The 23829-nt window shown below is 36.8% G+C and overlaps 1 protein-coding gene across 4 annotated transcripts in view; it reads right to left on the bottom strand.

The window, feature by feature from the left end:
* The window catches only part of gfm2 (GTP dependent ribosome recycling factor mitochondrial 2), a 46304-nt gene that overhangs the window by 17053 nt on the left and 5422 nt on the right, over positions 1-23829 (bottom strand). For all 4 annotated transcript variants that reach the window (XM_039758434.1, XM_039758437.1, XM_039758435.1 and 1 more), the window contains 12 exons: positions 18687-18757; positions 17783-17843; positions 17497-17545; positions 13827-13924; positions 13433-13558; positions 12810-12898; positions 11040-11128; positions 10721-10781; positions 9618-9803; positions 8129-8209; positions 6667-6815; positions 3857-3997 (listed from right to left, as the gene is read on the bottom strand). In XM_039758434.1, coding sequence (XP_039614368.1) covers positions 3857-3997; positions 6667-6815; positions 8129-8209; positions 9618-9803; positions 10721-10781; positions 11040-11128; positions 12810-12898; positions 13433-13558; positions 13827-13924; positions 17497-17545; positions 17783-17843; positions 18687-18752 — 1196 coding nt within the window. In that variant the 5' untranslated portion in view covers positions 18753-18757. The remainder of the gene's footprint in view (positions 1-3856; positions 3998-6666; positions 6816-8128; positions 8210-9617; positions 9804-10720; positions 10782-11039; positions 11129-12809; positions 12899-13432; positions 13559-13826; positions 13925-17496; positions 17546-17782; positions 17844-18686; positions 18758-23829) is intronic.

Here is a 23829-nt window from a genome sequence, read left to right as displayed (position 1 = left end):
TACAATTCAGGGTTGGGGTTTGGGGCTGGGGGTGGTTGGACCTGTAAATTAGGGACCAGCCAGAAAAGGACACCATCCATCAGAGAGCTCACTCATTCTCACCTGGGCCTATCTGGACCTACCGATTAAACTCACATGCTCGTCTTTGGTCATGTGGAAGGAATAACAGAGTACCCTGGGTAAGGCCACATAAAAACTGGAAGAATGTGCAAATGTGACAATAGAGCTTTAGAGCTACTTATTTCAGAAATTTAAATCAGCATTTAAACTTATATTTATTCTCTAGTGTGCAAGCACTTTTTTTCCTCTTCCATCCATATGGAGGAGTGTGGAGATATTTTTGGACTAGTATTAGGCCCAAGGTAAAATAATCTACTTTTCTGAGAGTGTGTTTGTCGCCTGCAAAATAAGTTACAAAAACAACCAGCCAGGACTTAACAAATTTTGTGATGTGAATTAAGTTACGTAGTTGTGTAGTGCACTCACGACCATTCTAGGTGCTTTATTAAAAATCTTGGTTGTGAACACATACATCACAAGTACCATCTCAGCTGGATGTAGACCTGCTTCTTGGCATTGGTTAACCCTGGTACACAAGTGCGATGAGACAGGCAGTAGGTTATTTCAGACGTTTCTTCTTTTCTGCTTGTTATTGTCATAGGGTATTTCTATTGTTAATTATACAGATTTTTCCATCTTTTTATTGTTTAAGGTTATATACTGAATATGATACGAAAACACAATGACTGCAATCAAGTCCTAGTGGTTAAAAAAGGCAGCAATCGTCTGTTCTTGATGTTGCATTATATAAAATGTAGAAGGTTATGCTTTCAGGAAATAAAGTGTGTTTATAGGAAACAAACCACGGAGTACTAAAATGCACATTCTGCTTTTTTATTAAAAGAGACAGCTGTTGGGTAAGTACGCAGAAGTGGACAAATTTGCTAGTACCCCTCCATGGGAAAAAAAAGAACTCACAATTGCCTCTGAAATCAGCACCCATCATTGATTATTCTGTATCTAACAAAAATCAGACTTTGCTTTACTGTTTGGATTCAACAGAATATTTTAAATAATAACACAGATGAAAATGGTGTGGACAAAAATGATGGGACCCAAATATTTTGTTGCACAACCTTTACAGGCAATCGCTGCAAACAAGCAATACCTGGAGCTCTCCATGAGACTACTGCACCTGTCCACAGATAGTTCGGCCCACTTGTCCTGAGCAAACTGCTCCAGCTGTGTCAGGTGTGAAGGGGTCTTCTCCAGACTGAATGTTTCAGTTATTTCCATAGATGTTGGATGGGATTCAAATCAGGGCTCATAGAAGGCCACTTCAGAATAGTCCAATGTTTTGTTCTTAGCCATTCCTTTAGCTGTGTGTTTTGGCTCATTATCCTGTTGGTGGATCCATGACCTGCGACTGAGACAGAGCTTTCTGACACTGGGCAGTACATTTTCAGCAGGACTCAAGGCCCCCTGTGTCAGAGGTAGTTTCAAAACATAACAGAGCCTCCTCCATGTTTTACAGTAGTTATGGTGCTTTTTTCTTTGAAAGCTTAATTTTTTATCTGTGTATAGAGAGCTGACGTGTATTGCCAAAGAGCTTCAATCAAATTCCAGTCTGTTTTTTTAATGTTTTTCTTTCAACAATGGAGTCCTCCTGGATCTTCTTCCATTGAGCACACTGTCACTCAAAAAGTGACAGATGATGCGATCAGACACTGACGGACCCTGACCTTGGAGTCCAGCTTGTATCTCTTTGGAAGTTGTCCTTGGCTTTTTGTCTACCATTCCCACTATCCTTTTTTCCATTCTGGGGTCGATTTTCTCTTGCTGACGTAATCCAGTGAGGCTGACTTCTTAATAATATTTGCAATCGTTGTTGTAGGAACATCACACTGCTTGGAGATGATCTCATAGCCTTTGCCTTTAACATGACTGCATATAATTTTTGTTCTGATCTCCTCAGACAATTCTCTCCTTTGCTTTCTCTTGTTCATGTTCAGTGTGGGATACACAATGATACCAAAAAACAAGTTCTCCACATTCATCAATTAAATGACTGATTGCACAACCGGAAACGTGTGATACTGATGGGGGAGAAAAAAAAACAGCTATTTTGAAAAATCACTCCAATCTTCTCTAGGGGTAAGAACAAATGTGTATATCTTTGTAGAATAAGCAATACTTGATCTCTTTTCACATTTGCTTTGCTTTACTCAATGACATCAAAGGTATCCAGGTATATATTGGACAAGTGCTTTTCAATAACACTTTTTAATGAGCTGTAGGGGTACCAACAAATTTGCATTTTTCTAACGCAAGAAAAATAAAAAACACTTATATAGTGTATGTAGTAAAATGTCCACACTTTGTTTTGATCCACTAAAATCAAAAATCTTTTCTATATACAGTGGTACCTCGGTATACGTCCTTAATCCGTTCCAGATCCTTTGACTTATACCAAACAGGACGTATACCAAACAAATTTTTCCCATAAGAAATAATGGGAAAATGATTAATCCGTTCCCATGAAAAAAAATCCTATTGTTAATGGCATATTATACATTGACGGGGTTGTATAAAATAATTTAAACACTGCTTAATACTAAAATACATAAATACAAAAGCAATTAGATGAAATAAATGAAAATTAAACCTCACTTTACTTTTTAATAACGTCTTTGTTTTTCACAATCGTAGATACTGTCGGTCTCAGCAAACGGTATGCAGCAGCCATGTCCCGGATACGCATGCCACCTTCATACTTTTCAACAATCAATTCAAATTTACGTGAAAAAACACAAAATCACGTTGTGACGATGCGGGTTTGCTGTATGCTCCCATCTGCTGCCAGGGAGCCCTTGAATCCTACACTGTCGGTAATGTGCCTCACTGCTAAGCTCATCGGTAAGAACAAAGCAAGGGGATGGTGAAAAAGTGCAAAGTGCTTTTATTAAAACAATCAACAAAACAAGGTGTTCAAATTAAAGTGCAGTCTCCAAAGTTCCAATAAATAATCCATAAAATCAGAAGTGAAACGTGGAGGTTAAAAACAATAGAAAAAAGTCTTAAAAAAACAAAAACAACAAGGTTAAAATAGAGCAGGAAGCATTCCTAAAAAAAAAACAAGAAGAAGCCTGGAGCCTTTTTACCTGGCGACTCCCCTGCTTCCCAACCGTAACTCTGCCTACTTCAGCTGTTTCATACACACGCTCTCTTTCTTTCTTTCTTTCTTTCTCTTTCCCATCTGTTCTTTCTTTTTCCTCCCCTTCTAGCCGACTCGCGCTTCTATTTATCAAGATAAGCATCCCCAGGAACAATCACAAATGCGGATGGTCTCTCACCTGTGCACTTAGGTGAGAAATGCCCACATCACGAATCGCCCTGACAACCTTCAGCCACATAACCACCACGCCCCCTCACCAAGCCGCGAGCGGTGATTATTTATTTTAAAGATGGCCTTTGACAGGAGCTGTGGACCCGCTATACCACACACGTGAAAATTCACAGAGAGTTATAGCGCGGGTTGCTCACTGAATGCTAGCAACTGGCGCACTGATGCTCGTGGGAAGTCGTGGCTTTGTCTCGAGAGAGGTAAACAAGGGTAGCTTGTGAGTCGTATTCCAAACAAAGGTCGTATACCAAGCAAAGTTTTTCGTGTCCAAACAGGACGTATACCAAGTTGGACTTATTCCAAAGCAGACGTATACCAAGGTACCACTGTATTTGGTATATAGTATAGTATAGTACAGTACGATTCCTTGCCAAACACTACCCAGTGTTGACAATGCTTAACTATATGCTGCAAAGTAAAAAGTATCAAGTAAAAAGCAGTTTTGGTACATACGTGATGTTTTTGTTAATATTGTAGATGGAAGACTGTGGCTTCATAGTTCCTGAATAAATGCGGACGAATACTAATGGACCACGCTGTTTATCATGTAGGACTTTAAATGCCAGGGCACACAATTCATCTCCATAGTGCTTCCTACATGAAGATTAAAAAAAAGGAGAAACACATGTTAATGCAGCATTGGCAGTCGGTCAGACCAGCATGTTTTTAAAACTACTGAAATAAGGTACCATGTACTTTACACAAACAGCCCTGTCATGGCATAGATTTTATGGATCTACTTTTGGAAGGCAGGATTGAAATAAAGAGGTGTAGATTTGGATGCTCTTCTTCCATACACACACAAAAAACGGAATTATCTATCTGATCAGGAAAAAAAAGTAAAAGCCCACCGTTCTCGATAAAAAGACAAAGTGATAACTACTTGTACTTCTAATAAAGCAATAAGGATAAACAGAGCAGTAGAAAGAAACACTTGATATAGGCGGCCAAATTAACATTTATAGATTTAAAAATGCATTTTATGATATCTGACAGTGAATTACACTGTAGACATCTGAGAATATAAGTCTATTTCAAGCTAATTTAAATGTATTTTTTTCAGAATCCTCAATTGCATTTCAAGCTATCCTAAAATGATATTCTAGTCACTTTCAGTTTTATTAAGTCTCAGATATTTTTTCAGGTATCTTGAATTATGTTCTCATGCAATTTAAGAAATTCTTATTTTAAGATGTTTTGAAATGCATTTCAAAGACAGCTTTACATTGACTCACTTTTAAGATATCAAAATGGGTTTCTGCACCACTTAAGACATTGTCGTACTGTATGTACTTTAAGATATTTATAAAAAGACAAATGTTACTTCATGATATTAGAATGTTCATCTCCAGATATTGAAAATATAGTTAAAGATTTCTGTTTCCATTTATTTCAAAACAACGTTCTTTTCATTTTCTGATATCTGAAATATACTTCCCAATATCTCAAAATAGCTTCCTGTACAGTTTGAGATATCTGAAAATGATCAGAAGTGCTACTGAATAACTAGGAGAGTTTAAATTAAAGAGTGTAAATTAAAAATCTTTTAAATAGATATTTTGTCAGCACAGGCATTCAGGCCAGTGTAAAATGTATCAAACAGACACGCCTCTGTGTCAGTGGAATGTGGGAGAAACCCAAGGTTACTGTAAGAACACACACTCAGGCACATGGAAAATATTTAAACTCCACACAGGCAGCAAGTGGGACAGTATCTGAACCAAGAATTGTACAACAGTTCTACAAAAATTTGCCACCACTGCACCCTAAATTCAAATAGACAAATAAAAGGCAGCACTGATGAGCACAAAATGAATGTCACAAATCAGACAAAATATACAACATAAACCTACAAAGAAAGGCTACAAGGCATGTGATAGACAAAGTAAAAGTTGGGAATTGATTGATAACAAATTTCCAAAAACAGGTGTAACTTTGAAAGTAATCATTTTAATTTAATATTAGTACACAATCCAATTATGCAATATTATTACTGGGAACAGGAGGACCTACAGAAACAATTATAAAGCAAGTAAATTTCACAAAGAAGAGGCACAGACCATAAATACATTTGCACAGTTGCACAGAGGTGGGTGTGGCAAAGTGCTACCAGTGCATGCTGCCTGCCAACCAGCCAGCCAACCCACAGAATATCTCTGGGACAGCAGTGTGGCCACTGTTAGAATATCTTGGCTGCCTAACAGGTTTACATAGTGCGAGCAGCAGAGATAGTACTCTGGAGTGGTGAGAAAAAAATAGCTCTATTAGCTAGTAGTCCTGTTTTATAAACTTTTTTTTATTATGAACACAAAAGAAAGGCCAAGAGATATAATCTTACACTCTTTGATGTGGGGCTAGCTTCACAGAGATATCAGGCTCCAGAGAAGAACTTTACCACTAAAGAAAACATGTTCCCCAAATGACATATAAAACTAAAGTCCTTCTAAAATCCAGTAATATGATGTCCAAATAATAATAAAGAGACTGACCTCTTACAGCAAATCTATACTTTTGGTGCAATCTTCTTTTCCTTTTTTTGTGAGCATAACACAAAGTGTGAACAGAAGACTCTATAATGGCAAATATTGTAACGATGCCTAAATTATAAGCTTTGTAAAAAGCACACATGCTGTAGGTTCTAACCTGCTTCATCCTGAGCAGGGTCATGGGGGATCTGGAGCCAATTCCACAAACATAGGGAACAAGACAGGAACAAAGGAACAATTCCTGGATGGGGTGCCAGTGAATTGGAGGATGAACACACTCACCACCAATTTAGCATCCCCAATCCACCTAAGGTGCATGTCTTTGGACTGTGGGAGAAACTGGAGAATGTGGTGGAAACCCATGCAGACATACGGATAACAAGCAAATACCACACAGGAAACACCTGGGATTTGAACCCTGGACAGGAAACAGTGCTACCACTGCACCACTATACACAATGAAGAAAAAGACAGGGCCTGTAAGCTTCATTTATATTTCAAGTTGTTCATAGATTTTGTTTTATTATTTCAAGTCTGCCATTATGTCATCTTTCAAAATGAATCTACCTTCAATATAAATGTCAATGTGGATACATCCATCTTCAGATTACCTGCCTTAACAAAATAAAATGAAGTAAAATGGACTTTTTTTTGTTCAAATAGGTAGGAAGTTAACTGGACATGCTATGTGAGCTTTTTCAACTATTGTTTCCATAAACGTCCAAGTAGATCTCTCCTTCTGACAACACTGAATTACAGATTCAAAGAAATACCTACAACAACTCCTGGTTCCGCTCATTTGGAGCAGGCAAATACAAGGTGATGGCATCTAACAAGGGCTGAATTCCTTTATTTTTTAAGGCACTTCCACATAGGACAGGCACAGCTTTATGGGCCAGTGTGACTCTACGAATTGCAGCCTGGAGCTAAGTGAAAAACAAAAAAAAAAAAAAAAAAAAGAAGAAAAGTCAGAACTTCTGTTTTAATAAAAGAATAAAATAAGGAATGTAAGCCTACTTTATACTGAAATAATATACCAGTGTTATTAGATATGGGCTCTTTGCATGTAAGAAACAGAAAAGTGTAAATCATAATAGGTTAGGCAAAGTAGGAAATAGTCCTAGACAGGACATCAGCCCATGCTGGGGGCCACAGACAAGCGCAGGCAAAATTCTGAGTTGCCAATTCACCCAAATGGCTCAACTTTAGACATCTGGTAGGAAATTCACACAGACACAGGAACAACATGCAAATTCCACAAGGAAGATAGGGTATGGTGTTCAAACCCACCATGCTAGATCCATGAGACTGGGCAGCTACACCCTATCCCAGCAATCACAGGGCACAAGACAGAAACACTCCACAGGGCAATTTGTCAATGCCAATTCACATGACTTTCATGTCCTTTGACTATGAGCGGAAACCCACATGGACATGGGGAGAATATGCAAACCATACAAGGAGCACCCCAGTTTCCTCACTGCGAGGCAGGATCACTACAACTGTATCACAATGCCACCCAATACTTTTTATTTCTACAGTACACAATCAAATGCATTTCAGTGTGCTTATGCCATATCTAGTCTCTGATTAATAGAAAAAAAATCTAGACATAAAATTACATCAATCAGCCCTGGTTTGCACAATGGCACAACAATTATGTTTGCCACATTACAGCATAACATAACTCAAATCTGGCAATAATTATTTAAATGGAGAGTTAACATAAGTTGAAAGTGATCACACCAGTTTCCTCCCTCAGTGTAGATGAGGGACACACTGTTTGAGTGAGCGGTTAAGTGTGCCATCTAAAAAAAATGATGTGCCATTTAAAGTAAGTCGCTGCTTTTCACTGAGAGATGTTCTATTCTACAGCTGCCATTACCCCGTGAGGAAAAAGGTCTAAAAAGAAAACTGTACATAAAAACATTGTTTATTTCTATCATTCTAAATTTTCGTTTAATCTTCTTACTGTACACACAATGGAGAAAGGAAAAAAAAAAAAAAACAACTATTTCGAGGTGGGTAAAGTTTCTGAATTCATACTGCTGTCCAAGGACACATTTTTTAGGTTAGTAAAATGGTAAACACCAGCTTTATAAACTGTATTTCATACGAATGAAATATGTGTTCTTAATTTTAAAAAGTGTATTAGCCTAATAAAGCAGACTACTACTTCTATAATCAGTCTGTGAATTAAAAAGACTCATATGCTGCTGTCTTTAAACTTAATACAAACCTGTAAAGATGGCACTGCATCAATATTTTCACATAGGTCTCCCAAAATTACCTCGGCAAATTCATCATCAAGGTCAGCAACCTGATAAAAAAAAAATTAAACCTTATTTATACTATTGTCATTGACGGGGTTTTGAAGCTATGCCATGACCCTTCAAAATGCTGGTGCAAAAACAGTAATGCTAATGTGGTTTCTTGCAATCGGGTCACGGGGGTCTGCTGGAGCCAATCCCAGCCAACACAGGGCACAAGGCAGGAACCAATCCCAGGCAGGGTGCCAACCCACCACAGGACACACACACCCACACTCCAAGCACACACTAGGGACAATTTAGAATCGCCAATCCACCTAACCGGCATGTCTTTGGACTGTGGGAGGGAACCGGAGCGCCCGGAGGAAACCCATGCAGACACGGGGAGAACATGCAAACTCCACACAGGGAGGACCCGGGAAGTGAACCTGGGTCTCCTAACTGCGAGGCAGCAGCGCTACCACTGCGCCACCGTGCCGCCCCTTTATTCTATACAGCATATCAGAATTGCTTTTAATGCTTAAGCTGATTTTAAAAATTTGCATGAGTTCTTCTCAAGACAACAAACAATGACGACCATAAATTAATGTGATAAAGTTACCCATTAATGATCTGAGTGATAATCTTTTTGGAAAGTACCAGGAAATGCATGGCAACAGCTGCTCTTTAAAGACTGAAACAAAGATCTGATCATCTTAACAAAAGTCTGTGCTGACCCAATTAAAAACATTGTTGGCTTATTTGAGCAGAGCTTTCTGTGTCTCTAGGATATTCATTTGATGCAACAGAATCTCACTCTATTGAGGACTGTTTTTTTCCAGAATTTAAGAAATTAATTGTGTCACAAAGTTAATGAAAAGAATACTAATGCACAGTTATTCGGTGATATCCGATTTTTCTTCAGCTGCACACCAACTCAGTCATTCCAGAACTCCAAGTTATTTAGTATAAAATATCACTATATAGGTCCACATGTAGTCCTCCCAATGACAGAGCATTACAATGAACAGACAAGGCAGTGGATAAGAGAGCTGAGAAAAAGCCAGTACATTAGAGGGCAAAATGGTGGCCTGGATGCACATCACTAGTGATATTACTTCACAATAAGGAGACCAGATTTCACGCCCCAGGTGCTCCCTGAGTATTAGTAAAACACCTGGCAGAAATTATGATAAGCTTCAAAGTATGACTGTGCTTACGTTTAAGAATATTCATATGTTGAATTAGTAGTACACATTCAACACGCTTTGTAACTTTGTAAGCCACAGAGGAAATTCTCCAAACGCTGCAAGTAAGAACTTTAGTGAACTTTTTAAAAAAAAAAGTCACAGGAAGAGTTTCTCTTTTAATGTACGCAGCCCCGATCTAAGCAAGTTACTACGCTTTTCTCAAGTCTTATTTAAAAATGAAACCTTAAAAGAGACACAAAACAGTTGTTACAAATTATAAACTGGTTACCTGTTCTATTAAATTATTTCTGGCATCTTTGGCTTCCTTTAGAAGGGCAGGGTTATCTTTTGACGTCAAAGGTTTCCTTTCAAATACTCTTCCATCATCTTCATTGGAATTTGATTCCCATGTAACTTTTTCATTAGTAATAAGATCAACAACTCCTTTAAAGTTTTTACCTGTTCCAATAGGAACCTAAAGAAGACACACAATAGGAAGAAACGTACAACAGAGCATTCTCACATCACCTTAATGCAACTTTGGGTCATGGGGCTAGATCCACTCCCAGCATCACTTCAAAAACTAAAATTATTTTATTTTAAACAAACTGGAAATCATTTTCTTTTGTTTTATGTGTGTGGCATTTGTGCTGTTAGGAAAAGGCCTTTCCTGAGGTTTCTTCCATTTTTTCCCTACTGGGGTTTTTTTGGGAGTTTTTCCTTGTCTTTTTAGAGAGTCAAGGCTGGGGTGCTGTCAATAGGCTGGGCCTGTTAAAGCCCATTGCGGCAGTCCTTGTGTGATATTGGACTATACAAAAATAAATTGTATTGTAAGATACTACATATTAAAATTTCCTTTCCAAATTAGCTACACTGGGCTATATAATAGGAAAAGAACTGTCAACAAATATCAACCTTTGTATATCTGCATTTATGCCCTGTTAAGAATTGTTTATATTATTTATTAATGAATGTTAACGATGGTCTCTGCATGGAAAAGAATTTATAGAGTATTTGGAACATTGGGAGTACAGACAGGGGCATCACACCCAATATAGTATCTTATACTAGCAGTTACTGTTAGGTGTGAGAAAAGAAGACATCAATATAAAAGGAACACATCTAGACCAACTCTCTTTAATTAACATTTTCGACTGACTGTAAAAGTGCTAGTTAAAGGTGTTTAATATAGTCAAGTAGAGAGAGAAATACTAAAGAAGAATGGTATGGGGTGGGGAAGGATGATTTGAATGTGACTGCTGGACAGAAAACTACACAACTGTACTTAGAAAACATAACACTCTTAAACTGTCTTAGACGGTTTACCTAATTCTAACATGCATCATATCCTTTTGTTTATTTTCCATATTAATATAAGTGTGTAAAAATTACCTGTAGAACAAGGGGCTTGGTATGCAGTTTTTTCTTGATGCTCTCAACAGAGTAGGTAAAACTAAGCATAAAAAAATATAGTGACATTTCTGTGAGGGCAAAAAAAGCAACACATTAAATAACTGTTTGAAGAAGCCATCTAATCTGATGAGTTTAAATATGACGGCTTACAATATATGCTTGGAAACAGCTGAAAACCCTCCATAATTTCTCTCGATATTCAATTTGCAAAAAGGAAGTTGTAACAAAATATCACACATTAAAATGTAAAATAAAAAATATTTTTAGTATGAGTGTTAAAGAGAATGTGTTTGGCTACCTTGATCCAATTTTGTCCATTTTGTTAAGAAAGCAGATCCTTGGCACATGGTGTTTATCTGCCTGTCTCCACACAGTCATTGTCTGTGCCTAAAGAAAAATGGGAATCTGTTCAGTAGGCTCGAAAAATATAAATACTAGGACAAATCATAGCAATGTCTAAGCTCTTCCCACATGAAAAGGGCTAATAACTTCTCCTTTCTATATTGTACATAAAAGCTTCTGTATAATAAAAACTTTTGAAGCAGTTTAAAATAATTGACATCTAGAAATGTTTTATGAAATTTACGTGTAGCCAAGTAATTCACATAATAAACAAGTAAACCAGGACAGACTGTATAATATGCTAAATAAGGCATCTTAAACATTTTGAATTATTAATGCATTCTTATTGAATACTGCTGACACACGTTATATCTAGCGATCTGTTGATGTCCAAACCCAAAGAAGATGCCTCTTTTAAGTTAATTTTAGACAATGAGTCTTTAATCTATCAATTTATATTTATAAATTCATTTGTATTTACAAATCTGTTGTAGTTTACTCATCATTTAAGGTTTTCTTTTTTTATTAGAAGCAAAACATTCACTAGAATAACTAAAATATTCACTAAGAACACTAAATATATGACTTCAAGGTCTTGTGTAAAACATTATTTTTTAGTAGGCCTTTGCAATAAATAATTTGTTATAATTTTTTTAAGTTTAATTTACCATTACTAACATGAAGACGAGAACAGCAAGATAGATAAAATGTATCTACAATTTTAGTACAGCCCATACAGTTTCATAGATCTTCCACCAAAAAAAACATAAAGAAAAAAATTAAAACACCACACACTGGTGAAAACATTAATAGATGTTACCGGACTATTCCATAATGGAGTACACCACTGTAAAAAGAGATATCACGATTTCCTCCTGATCTTAATAAATTCTCTTTGCCCCTGTGGCTACAGGTTTTCAATCCAAGTTGTTTCACAGATCAATGGCCCAGTCTTACTTGTAATTCACCCAATTGCTTACTTAACTGGCCTTTTCTTTTTCTCATATTTTTATACAGAAAAGTGTACTAGTATGATATTTAAATGTAAAAAAAACAAAAGTATTGTCCATTTTTTTCCTCATTGCTTTTAATGTTTAGTGTTCTTTTACTATATTTGTTTTGTGGACTTTACTCCCTTAATTGTATCCAAATACAATTATTGATAAAAAGTGCAGATATATGTGCAAATGACAACGAATGCTAAAGACTTAAATTACTAGAACATGAATTAAGAAGAAAACAGTAAAAGGAAGTTAAGTATTTAAAGGCAAAAAATACTAATTTCTGATTTTTTTTCTAAACGTTACTATCATAGTAGGCCAGATAATTGAACAATTAGATCAACTAGATATAACAGTGACACATTTGTTATGAAATGTTTTGTAATGCTTTTTATTTTCTTCAAACTATTGTCAAAAGGGAGATGGGACAATACACCAGACAAAATGTACCACCATTTCATTGTGGATCAAGGATGCCAAAAACCCATCCAAACATGGCAAAAATACCTAAACATTACACACAGGTGAAAATATAAACTGATGTTAACAAACTATAGTTGAGCAGTTGTGGAAATTACATCACTGGTTTCTTTCTGATCTCAAAATATTGTTGATATTCAAGAAATGTATACTTCCTGAAAATAAGCTCCATTGTTCTATATGATTAGGACTAAATAACTCTATAATTCACTAAAACAAACAATCAAACGTAAAAATGATCCCACCTCAACTCCTGCTGATGAATCAAAAACTGTTACAGCTCCATCCAGCACTCTCAATGCTCGTTCCACTTCAACTGTGAAATCTACATGACCTGTCATGCAATGACATAATCATTTGTGAAAAACTGCAAAAATATTCTCATTTCACTTCAGTTCATTTTTGAATAGTGTTTTCCATGGAGTGCAGGCTGAGAACATTGTAACAAGTTCACAGGGGAAAAATGCAACGACCACTTTGCAAATTACTAATTACAGATTTGTATAAAAACAGCAAAAACAAAGCAGTTCCAAACTGATCACCTTAAAGGAAACCTATCAGTCTCTGTCCATTAAATTTATAATGGAATTATGGCTAGTTGACAATAGAGGAGAGGAAAACAAAAACTCCACTCAACAGCATACATTATCACATCAGTACTTTCTTCAGCCTAATTAGTTTTTATTACACTGAATCAAGGAGTGTATTAGGGTCTGGAGAGCTCAGAAACTGATATTATTTACACAAAATTTGATAACAACTTGAACTGTCATATTTGAAAAACAAAATTAATGCTAGAATCACATTTTTTATACTGTGCTAAAGTTAAAGAAACCAATTATTAAACACCTTGGTATCCGATTTCTACCTGGTGTGTCAATCAAATTAATGCGATGGTTATTCCAGTCAAAGGTTACTGCAGCAGACTGAATAGTGATGCCTCTTTCTCTCTCTTGCACCATGAAGTCTGTGACTGTGTCTCCATCATCCACATCTAAATAAATTAAAAAATACTGTTAAAAGGAATCTCAAATGACGTATTTAAATATGACAGGCAGAGTTTTGCTCTTATGTACTAAGAAAATCTAAGTGCACCTCTTTAGCTGTTAAGAAGCACATTTCAAATGAAAAAATAAATTAAGAAAAACCTCACTCCATAACATGCAAATAAGCACACACTGAAGAGAGGGGCAGATCAATACACTATTTAAAAAGAATTGAACTTTTTGAATGTGGCATGCTGTCAATATAATAATTATCACCTCCAAATGCCCTAATATATCCGGAATAGTAAAGGATTCTCTCTGTAGTTGTAGTCTTTCCAGCATCAATGTGTGCCATGATACCTATATTACGAATTCTGTCAAAATGGAAAAAAAAATAAATAAAATTAATTATACACATTCAGTTTATGAGTAAAATAATTACAAAAGAAAAAAAATTCTGTATAACCAACAAGTGAAACCTGGCTTTGAATTTATTGATAATTTTTCAGAAACCTTCCATAAAATTATATAGCACTTACATTATTACATATCTTGCCTGTATGTGCTTTTCTGCAAAGTGTAAACTTACAATTATTTACACAGATTTTTTAATATAATATCCATCTTGTTTGCATTAACTCCATGCACTTTTAAAAGAAAAGTACCTTGGGTACTTTAAGGCTGTATGAGTTAATGCACATCTTGGAAACTCTGTGATAAGAGAGGAATTCACACTATTATGCAGCATTAGTGTCATCTCTCCTTTTTTATTACTTATTTAAAAGCATTCAGTAAAGCCACACACAAATTAACTTAACTATAAATAATAATATAACTTAATATAAATATAGCTCCTTCAGGTTTTGATTATAAAATTACATTTATGTCAATATAATGAATTATTTGTAATAAAAAGGTCAAATAGCAAATACAGAGTGGCACACCGATTAGAATTGCTGCATCACAGCCCCAGGAAAGTGGGTTTGAATTCAGGCCTGGGAACCATCTGCATAAATGTTGCACTTTATCCCGAGGCCATTTTTCTTTCAGGTACTCCTGTTTCCATTACACTTCTCTAAGATATAGATGTGGGACTGACAGGTAAATCTAAATTAGTCCAATATGCATGTATGTGGGTGTGTGCCCTAGTGTCCCGTGTCACAGGCTATGACCATGATTGTTTGATCCTCGATTACTTTCATGTTTCCAGCACAGCCAGCACAGGCTGTAGGTCCCTGTGACTATGAAAGTTAAAAAGGTTTCATGCATTTTGAAAGCTCACTGCACGTTAAGTGTGAAGCTTCACATGAATAACATGGACGAAATTAACATCATGCTAATATACAATTTCAAATAACATAACTGATTATAGTGTCCCTTTCAGTTTGTATTTTTAACCATGTGCTGAAAATGTAAATAGTTTACTTAACATACTGAGGAAAAAAAATTAAATAGTTAAGGTAAAGGGAGACAGCACTGTTCACTCAGATTTTATAACTAAATTTACAGTTTTTCTCAATTGCTAAAACACTAAAACCCACTAGCTGAAGAACGTTCTCAGTTAGCTGACCTCATTTAGCTAAGTGTGCAGTCTGTTGTCAATACCTTAAACCATTTCACATGGTAAAACACAATATGCAGATCTTACTTAGACTTTTCAGCAAAACTCTAAACACATTCTCATTCTCAAAACACATTCTACACTCTAATGCACACGTCATCCATACTGGTAAACACAAGTAGCAACGCTCAAATACAATTAGAGAAAACATGTCATTGATTGAACACAGCCACTCAAAATTGATGTCACCTGTTTCAAATGATGTGACACAACCAATATAAGCCAGTTCAGAGAGCAAACAGGTTGTTGAAGGTAGAAAGGAGAAAGTCTGAGCATGGATAGAAGAAACAATGTGAGAGGACGAGTACATATGCGAGGTGGGCGACGAGGAGGAGGAGGACGACAAGAAAGAGGAAGAGGGTGAGGAAGAGGAAGAAGAGGAGGAGGGCGGCAAGGAAGAGGAGGAGGAAGACAAAGAGTGGAAATATCTGATGAAATTCGAGCAACAGTCATAGACCATGTTCTTGTCCATGGACTGACAATGAGGGAAGTAAGACTAAGAGTGCAACCCAATTTGAGCCGATTTTCTGTGTCCACCATAGTAGGAACGTTCAGAGAAGAGAACAGGTACAGTATACTACTCCATTTTTGTTATTGCAAGTTTACTGTACTACACTATATGCAACTGCTTCAATAGACATTTGTAAAGTTCATCACTGTATGTATAGTACTGCATGAATATTTGTTGTAACTGCACATCTACTTTTTGTAGAATTGCGAGGCTGCCACATGCAGGTGAAAGGACGGCTTTATTCACTCAAGAGCAAGAGGCCGTTATAGTGGGCATGGTTCTTCAAGATAATGTAATACGACTCAGAGAAATCCAGGAACGAGTGATACAAGACAACACACACTTCCAGGGAATCAACAGTTTTCCGATTTCCACAATTGACCGTGTCCTCCATCATAACAGGATGCGAATGAAACAAGTATACAAAGTACCCTTTGAGCGCAACTCACCAAGGGTGAAAGAACTGCGAGCTCAGTATGTGCAAGTAAGTGCACATTCAGAAACATTTACTGTAATCCAGATTTTCTACAGTACTAACACATACTATGTGAATGCCATTACTCTTAAGTACATATAATGTATGTGAATCAGAAGTGCATACAGTAGGCTTAATTGTACTCTACAGTATAGCACTGTCTCTGTATGACTTGCAAAATTCTAAATGCAGTATACTGTATTTCTACACAGACAATATTTGACATGGAATCCTTGGACAGACCCCAGGACTTCATCTTTGTAGATGAAGCAGGCTTCAATCTAACAAAGAGGAGACGGAGAGGCCGAAACATCATTGGACAGCGGGCCATTGTTGAAGTCCCTGGTCAACGAGGTGGCAATGTCACTATCTGTGCTGCTATTAGCAACCATGGTGTTCAACATTACCATGTTACACTCGGGCCATATAACACCCAGCACCTTCTAAGATTTATTGCCAATCTAAGAGAGATTTTATTTGAGCTGCAGGTTCAATACCATCAGGGTCAAGAGCTAAATGAGAATCCCATTCCCACCTATGTGATAGTGTGGGACAATGTCAGTTTCCACCGAGCTGCTCCGGTAAGGGAATGGTTTAACATCAATGAGCAGTTTATGAACTTGTACCTACCTCTATACTCGTCTTTCCTGAATCCGATTGAGGAGTTTTTCTCCTCTTGGAGATGGAAAGTGTATAATAGACAACTCTACACCAGAGTAAGTCTTCTGCAAGCCATGGATTTGCTTGTGGTGATATGGGTGAGGAATCATGTCAGGGCTGGATACGGCACACAAGAGGCTTCTTCCCTCATTGCCTCAGGAGGGACAATATTGCTTGTGATGTTGACGAAGTGCTCTGGCCTAACCCAGCCCAAAGACGAGAAGAAGCAAATTGATCACGTTTACTCCTTTGATTTTTGTCCCTTTTAGTATTGTATACTGTAGTACAGTGCATTGTATGCTGTTTACTGTACAATGAACAAATTGTATGGCCCAAAACATTGAGATTAAAATTTGCTTCTCCCTGAGAACTATATGTTTTGAACAATGTGTTTTCTGTTTTTTGTTGTATTGTTTACTGACTGCTTGATAGTGTATATCATTTTGATCACTTTGTTTTTGATTTGAGAGCAGTGCTTGATTTTGAACACAGGTAAAACTGTTTTTAGGAGAAAGTTTCATTTTGCAAGAGGAGTCAGAGGTTTTGTAAATAGTGCTTGAAGATAAGATTTTGCATTTAATGGTTTCAGAAAATGGAGCAAGGTTTCAGAAATTGTGTTTTAGCAATTGAGAAAAACTGTAATACAAAGCCAATAATTAAATTCCTGAATTGTACTCACTTAGATATATGTGGATTAACAACTGCTCTCACAGATTTGACTTGATCACCTGCAAATAGAATATCAGAGTATTAAATAAAACAAATTCATCTGCAAATAGAATATCAGGCTATTAAATAAAACTAATCTAAACTCCATATTCTTGTATAGCAGTTTCTTCAAAATGCTAGTCCAGATTACTTAAGTGTACAAAACTGTAGATTTTAAGAACTTTAAAATGATGTTCTTGCATAATTAAGGAAGCCAGATCAACAAGAAAAAGCAACAATTAATGCTGAAATAATACCTGGACATGTACTGTAATATTTTATTTCTTGAAGATTCCATCTGAAGCTTGATTTCAGGAACTACAAATAAAAAAATGAACAATAATAAACTATTTAAGTGCTCACACTTGCCAGAGTACTTTATATTAGCTCAACTTGTATGTGTGTGTGTGTGTGTATAAAATGAAATATCTTTAAAACAAATCCACACTGCTGAGCCGATCACTGCCAAAGGTTTCACAACTCACTAATGTGATCGGGGAAGACCACAGACTATGTCACAGTCCAAATTTTGGACCTGATACATCAGTACTTTGGGGTCTATATTGTAGCTATGCAAATGTAAACTGACTGTGCTGCACTAGGAGGGGAGTTTTTGCAAATTAAGTTGATACAACAAACAATTAACAGGCCACATGACAGCACCACTGTCTAAGAGTGTGCACAGATGAATGAAGACGGGTCAGGGCCCTGGACAGTGGTAAGTGGGGTGTTAAATGGAAGGAGAAAGGTTGGTAAAGCTCAAAGAAATACAAATTTAGCAAGAGTGCTTTAAAGCTTCTTAAGTACGGCTGCCAGAAGCTGTGACTGTGAGCTTTGATGTTGCTTCACTAGAATTAAAAAGAAAGCTAAGGAAGACCAGAAGAAAAAGTATTGTCCTCAGATCCCACATAAGCAGGGACTAACGGCATCTGTTTTAAGTTTACTGGACTACCACAAACTACTGCACTGAAATTTATGCCTAGATGCTGCTTGGCAGGACGTTTACAGTATAAAACACACACATTCAAACCTTCCTGAATAAATTAAATTATATCACACAACACCCTTGCTTAATACACTACTTAAAAAATATAACTGGTTTTCAGAAGGCTACTTTTAAAATACACATTAGTGTAAAGATAAACTTGGTCCAAAACTTACACTTGAAACTTTGGAAATTTGCGGTTTGCAGATTCTTAACAGCATCTTGTGTTCTCTGTAGATCATCACCACTATGAAAGTAAAAACAAAAAAAATCTCTAGTTAGTGGCTAATTACAGCGTACTGCTCAAGGTAAGTGGATTTGAAAATGGGTGGGTGGGTAGATGTTAAGAAGATAAATAATACTCAAAAAGAGACTTCTCCATATGTTTTAAACCAACCTAAACTTATAAATTAATCTTTGCCAAAAACACTTCCAAGTTTATTTTTATAATCTGTTATTATTCTACTGTTAAGTAGCCTCTTAAGTGCTATGTGCGTCCCTGGAAAAACAAGTCAAAAATGTTTAATTTTTTTTTTTAAACAAGAAATAATGTTATTATGTGTAACAAACATGAAGATATCAAAACGTTAACATAAGTAAAGTAGGCAAGGTTATGTCTAGTGCCCACTGCTGTACTGATCTATATTTTATACAAGCTCTTTTTGTGGCATATTTTGAAACAGTCACACACAGCCCAATATCATAATCAGGACAGCACAAGTGTGTTTCTCTGAACACTTTTCTTGTAAATTTTTTTTTGTTGCTCGAACAAGAGAGGGTAGAATGTCAGTGCCTGAACCTTATCATCAATATAACCCACTGTGTTATATTAGGCAACCATAGCACAAGGCTTATAGACTTGCTTATTTTCCCCTCCCGAGACAAATAACAAATAATTACTACATTGTGAGAAGTGCTTAGAGGGCTAACGTTTTTCTTTGTCCTTCTGCTTGATCACAATTATTTACCTTTTTGCCATGCACCTACTTACACCACGGTGTACCTCCAGGTGACCAAATTCACAAGTCCAATTTCGTCAGCTCAATCGTACAGGGCCATGTGCCCCAGTTTCACTATCCATGTAAAGGTCTTATGACCAATTCATATTGTTATCACTATCACGTGATTCATCTGAAGCTGACTTTACACCTTCTCATGCACACACCATTGTGTTTGGTTGAGGGCTCCGCCCCATTGAATATTGATGAGTTATCTTAGAGTAACAAAATACATAGAAATATTCATGACTTTTTTTTGCAGCATTGTGTTATTTTATTCACTAGATGGCTGCAGAATACTGAAAACACTGCTTAAGCAGATCATTACCATCACCCTCAGTCCAAGTTGCAAATAACCGTAATTAGACAGAATTTCATCTATCTAATTAATGCCAAGAAAGTAAACAGTTAGCTACTCCATTATACTATATATGCAGTATTGCTTTACCCAAGAGCAGTGAAATTAGTTCAATTCAGTGCTCTTTAAAGCTAGTGTTGTATTATATATTTTTTCCACATTTGTCGGTTACAACCATAATCTCTGTTTAATATTGCAATATGGACAAATCAGAGTTTAAAGTAAAAAAAAAAAAAGAAAAAATTCCATCCTAAAGTATCACTAAGCAAGTATTCAAACAAAAATGCAGTTTAAGTCTAATTATACAATTGGTTGTCATGAAAGACAGTATATAGTCTATGATTTAGAAGTATAACTGAACAGAAAAACAAATGAAACGGAAGATTTAAAAAAATTAGATTTCCCACTACCGGCCTATAAAAATAGGCAGTTGGTTGTTATTAAAAATCCAATGCTATTGTTAAAATTTAGTTGAAAAAATTACATTCAACGGTTTTTAAACAGTCATTTCAACAAGTCTTTAAACTAGCAGGTACTGTATTATTACTTTAGGTGGAATATACATCCCTCCATTTAAAATATGATTTAAGAGGCAATATGGATACCTCTTTTAGTTTTATATCATCTTTTGCCATGGACAATTAAATATATATACATATATATACTGTGAGATGTGGCCGGCTTGTCATCCCGGCTAATACCCCCAGGCCACCAGATGGAGTCCTCCCTGCAGTATGGAGGTGCCCCGAAGACCAGCAGGGACTCATGGGACATGCAGTTTTTATACAAGACCCTGCTGGATATCACAGGGGCCACAAGAGGGAGCTGCAGGCAGGGAGGACCGAAGACCTATTTGTGCCCTTTAACCTGGAAGTTCGTCAAAGGAAGAGCGACGGGCTTCCAGGGTGAAAAGAACAGACTTGTACCTGACCCGGAAGTGATTGAGAATCACATAGACTGTGGATTGGAACACTTCCGTGTCAGGAAATATAAAAGGACTATGGGAGCTCCCAGACTGCGAGCTGAGCTGGGTGGAAGGGTGGCAACGCGTCTGGGAGTCGGAGGATTGTATTATTGTTAGTATTGTGATTGATTTATATGAGTATAGTGGAGGAGAGGGTGTTTTGTGCACTGTGGTGATTTAATAAAGTCAACTTGTTGACTTTTACCTGGTGTCTGGAGTCGTGGACAAGGGTTCAAGGGAGCGAGAGCGCCCCCTCTCTGTCACAAAACATATATATACACACATATATACATATACAGTATATATACACACACACATATATATATATATATATATATATAAACATATATATCTATACTAATAAAAGGCAAAGCCCTCACTCACTCACTCACTCACTCACTCACTCATCACTAATTCTCCAACTTCCCGTGTGGGTGGAAGGCTGAAATTTGGCAGGTTCATTCCTTACAGCTTCCTTACAAAAGTTGAGCAGGTTTCATTTCGAAATTCTAGGCGTAATGGTCATAACTGGAAGCTGTTTTTCTCCATTTACTGTAATGGAGATGAGCTTGAACGCCGTGGGGGCGGAGTTTCGTGTGACATCATCACGCTGCCCACGTAATCACGCAGTACATAGAAAACCAGGAAGACCTCCAAAAAGCGCTGAAGAAAACATGCATTATATAATTGAGAAGGCAGCGAAACAATAAGAAGCGGCGAGTGACATATACAACCATATTCATGAGTTCTGCTACTGAAAAAGCACGTGTAAACCTACACTTTAAATTAAGTTCATAGACAGGCTGCCGCTGGCGTTTGTAATTTAGTGCCTGCCCATATAAGGCCGTCCGTCAGCGGCAATCCAATAGCAAACTCCCACTAAATATTCACGGGTGAAGGACTGTGTTTATGCAGAGGAAGATGAGATGGTCAGGGTGGTGTTTGACACAAACTCAGCGAAACTGCAAGAGAAAGTTTTAAGTGCCAGGACTAAGGTAACATTAAATACAGCCATGGACATAGCACGAAATAGCACCAGCACAGCTGGGAACCTTCGATGCATGTACACCGAGCGGCTCACGTGAACTGACGCAGTGCACAGATAAAAAGCAACAGTTCCAAAGAGCTGAACAAAAACCGAATTACACAATTGAAAAGGCAGCAAAAAATATGAAGCGTCTGATACATACTAGCATATTCATAAATCCAGCTACTGCGGAAACAAAGCACACGGTGGAAAAAGTCAATGTCCCGCTAAAGGAAGACAGTGTAAAAAACGTGCATGCAGTGTGTCAGGTCTCAGATAAAGAAGAAGACGAGCTGTTTATTGATGCAGTAAGAAACAAATCGATGAATGAAACCTGTCATCTTTACAACGATTGACAAACACGGAATGTAACTTGAACACAACACATCCTACAAATACGAACCTGATTGAAAGATATAATGATAATCAAATCCTTGATGACAGCAACACTCATTAACACTCACAAAACAAATACTGTATATTGACAGTCATGTTACGTTATTTTTAAAATGTTCCCTTTTCTTTTTCATAGCTTTTTTAACACACTACTTTTCCGCTGCGATACGCGGGTATATATATATATATATATATATATATATATATATATATATATATATATATATATATATATATATATATATATATATATATCCCGATCTACATACTCGAATAATGGATACTTTACTCGCCATCAATGATTGTTTTGGTAAAGCCATACTCAGTGTATTCATTAGATGAACGGTAAAAAGTAAGAGCGAGGGGAGGATGACTTATTGAGGCATGCAGGCTGTAGTGCTTGCGTCAACTCTATCTGAATTGTGCGATCACATTTGAAAAAATATATCTTTTCAAGTTCTATTTAGTCCATATGTGTCAAACTCAAGGGCGTATACATATATATACATATATACATATATATATATATATATATATATATATATATATATATACTATATATATATTAGTGCTGGGCGGTATACCGGTTCATACCGAAAACATTTTTTTTTTTTATTTTTTTTATGATATGGATTTCTCTTATACCGCAACACCGGTTTAAATTGCCTAAATGACGTTCGGAAAGTGGCACAGCGGGAAACTGCTTGAGTGGGGACCTTTTTCACTGCTACACCACTAAACACAGATTTGTTGCACTAGCGCCTTTTTCACTGCTACACCACCAAATAGTGGGCGGTAGCATAGGTATGCCGCGCAGTGAAAATGGACAGAGAGCATTCCGAAACCGAACTAAAAGTAAAGTTGAACATGATGAACAGAAGAACTTTTGCCGAAAAAAAGGAGTCACGTCCATCGCCTGGAGATAACTTTAGTTTTAAAAGGTCAGATGTGTAAATACTGTTTCTATACTACTGGATAATACTGCAAGCCAGTTGTACTTGTTTTATTTGTTTTCAATACAGTGTAATGTACCTGGATACTGTGTAATAGTGTGATGACATATTGACTTTATTTTCGTAATTTGACATTAAAGTAGACCATTGTAAACTAAACTTCATCGTAAAGTGAATATTTAATTTACTAGATTTTCTCAAACCCCGTCATAAGTTATATAGCACATTAAATGCTTTGTGTTAAGTGATTCTTAAACTGATTTCTTCATGCACTAAGAGGAGGCGCCGGCAGCGATCGCCGCACAGAATACATTCACTTCATGATCTTCCTGCTCTCTGAACATTTAGAATGCTAAGATAAATACTTAATATAATTTTCATGGTGAAATGCATTAAAGCATGCATTAATCACATGGGGGCACGGCGGCGTGCCTGCCTTGCATTTGCATGTTTTTCTGGTGGGTTTACTCGGCGTGCTTCAGTTTCCTTTTAAAGTCATGTAGGATGTGGGATTTTGTTGTGCTATATTGACCCTGCTGGTGTATGTTTTGCTTGTATTCATCCTGCGATGTGCTGGCGACTCGTTCAGAGATGGGCACAACTCTGAATGGTTGGCATAATTA

This window comes from Polypterus senegalus, chromosome 7 (assembly GCF_016835505.1).
Source record: "Polypterus senegalus isolate Bchr_013 chromosome 7, ASM1683550v1, whole genome shotgun sequence".
In the NCBI taxonomy this organism is placed as follows: Eukaryota; Metazoa; Chordata; class Cladistia; order Polypteriformes; family Polypteridae; genus Polypterus; species Polypterus senegalus.
The sequence above is the reverse complement of the archived record's forward strand: the minus strand, read 5'-3'. Positions and strand labels throughout refer to the sequence as shown.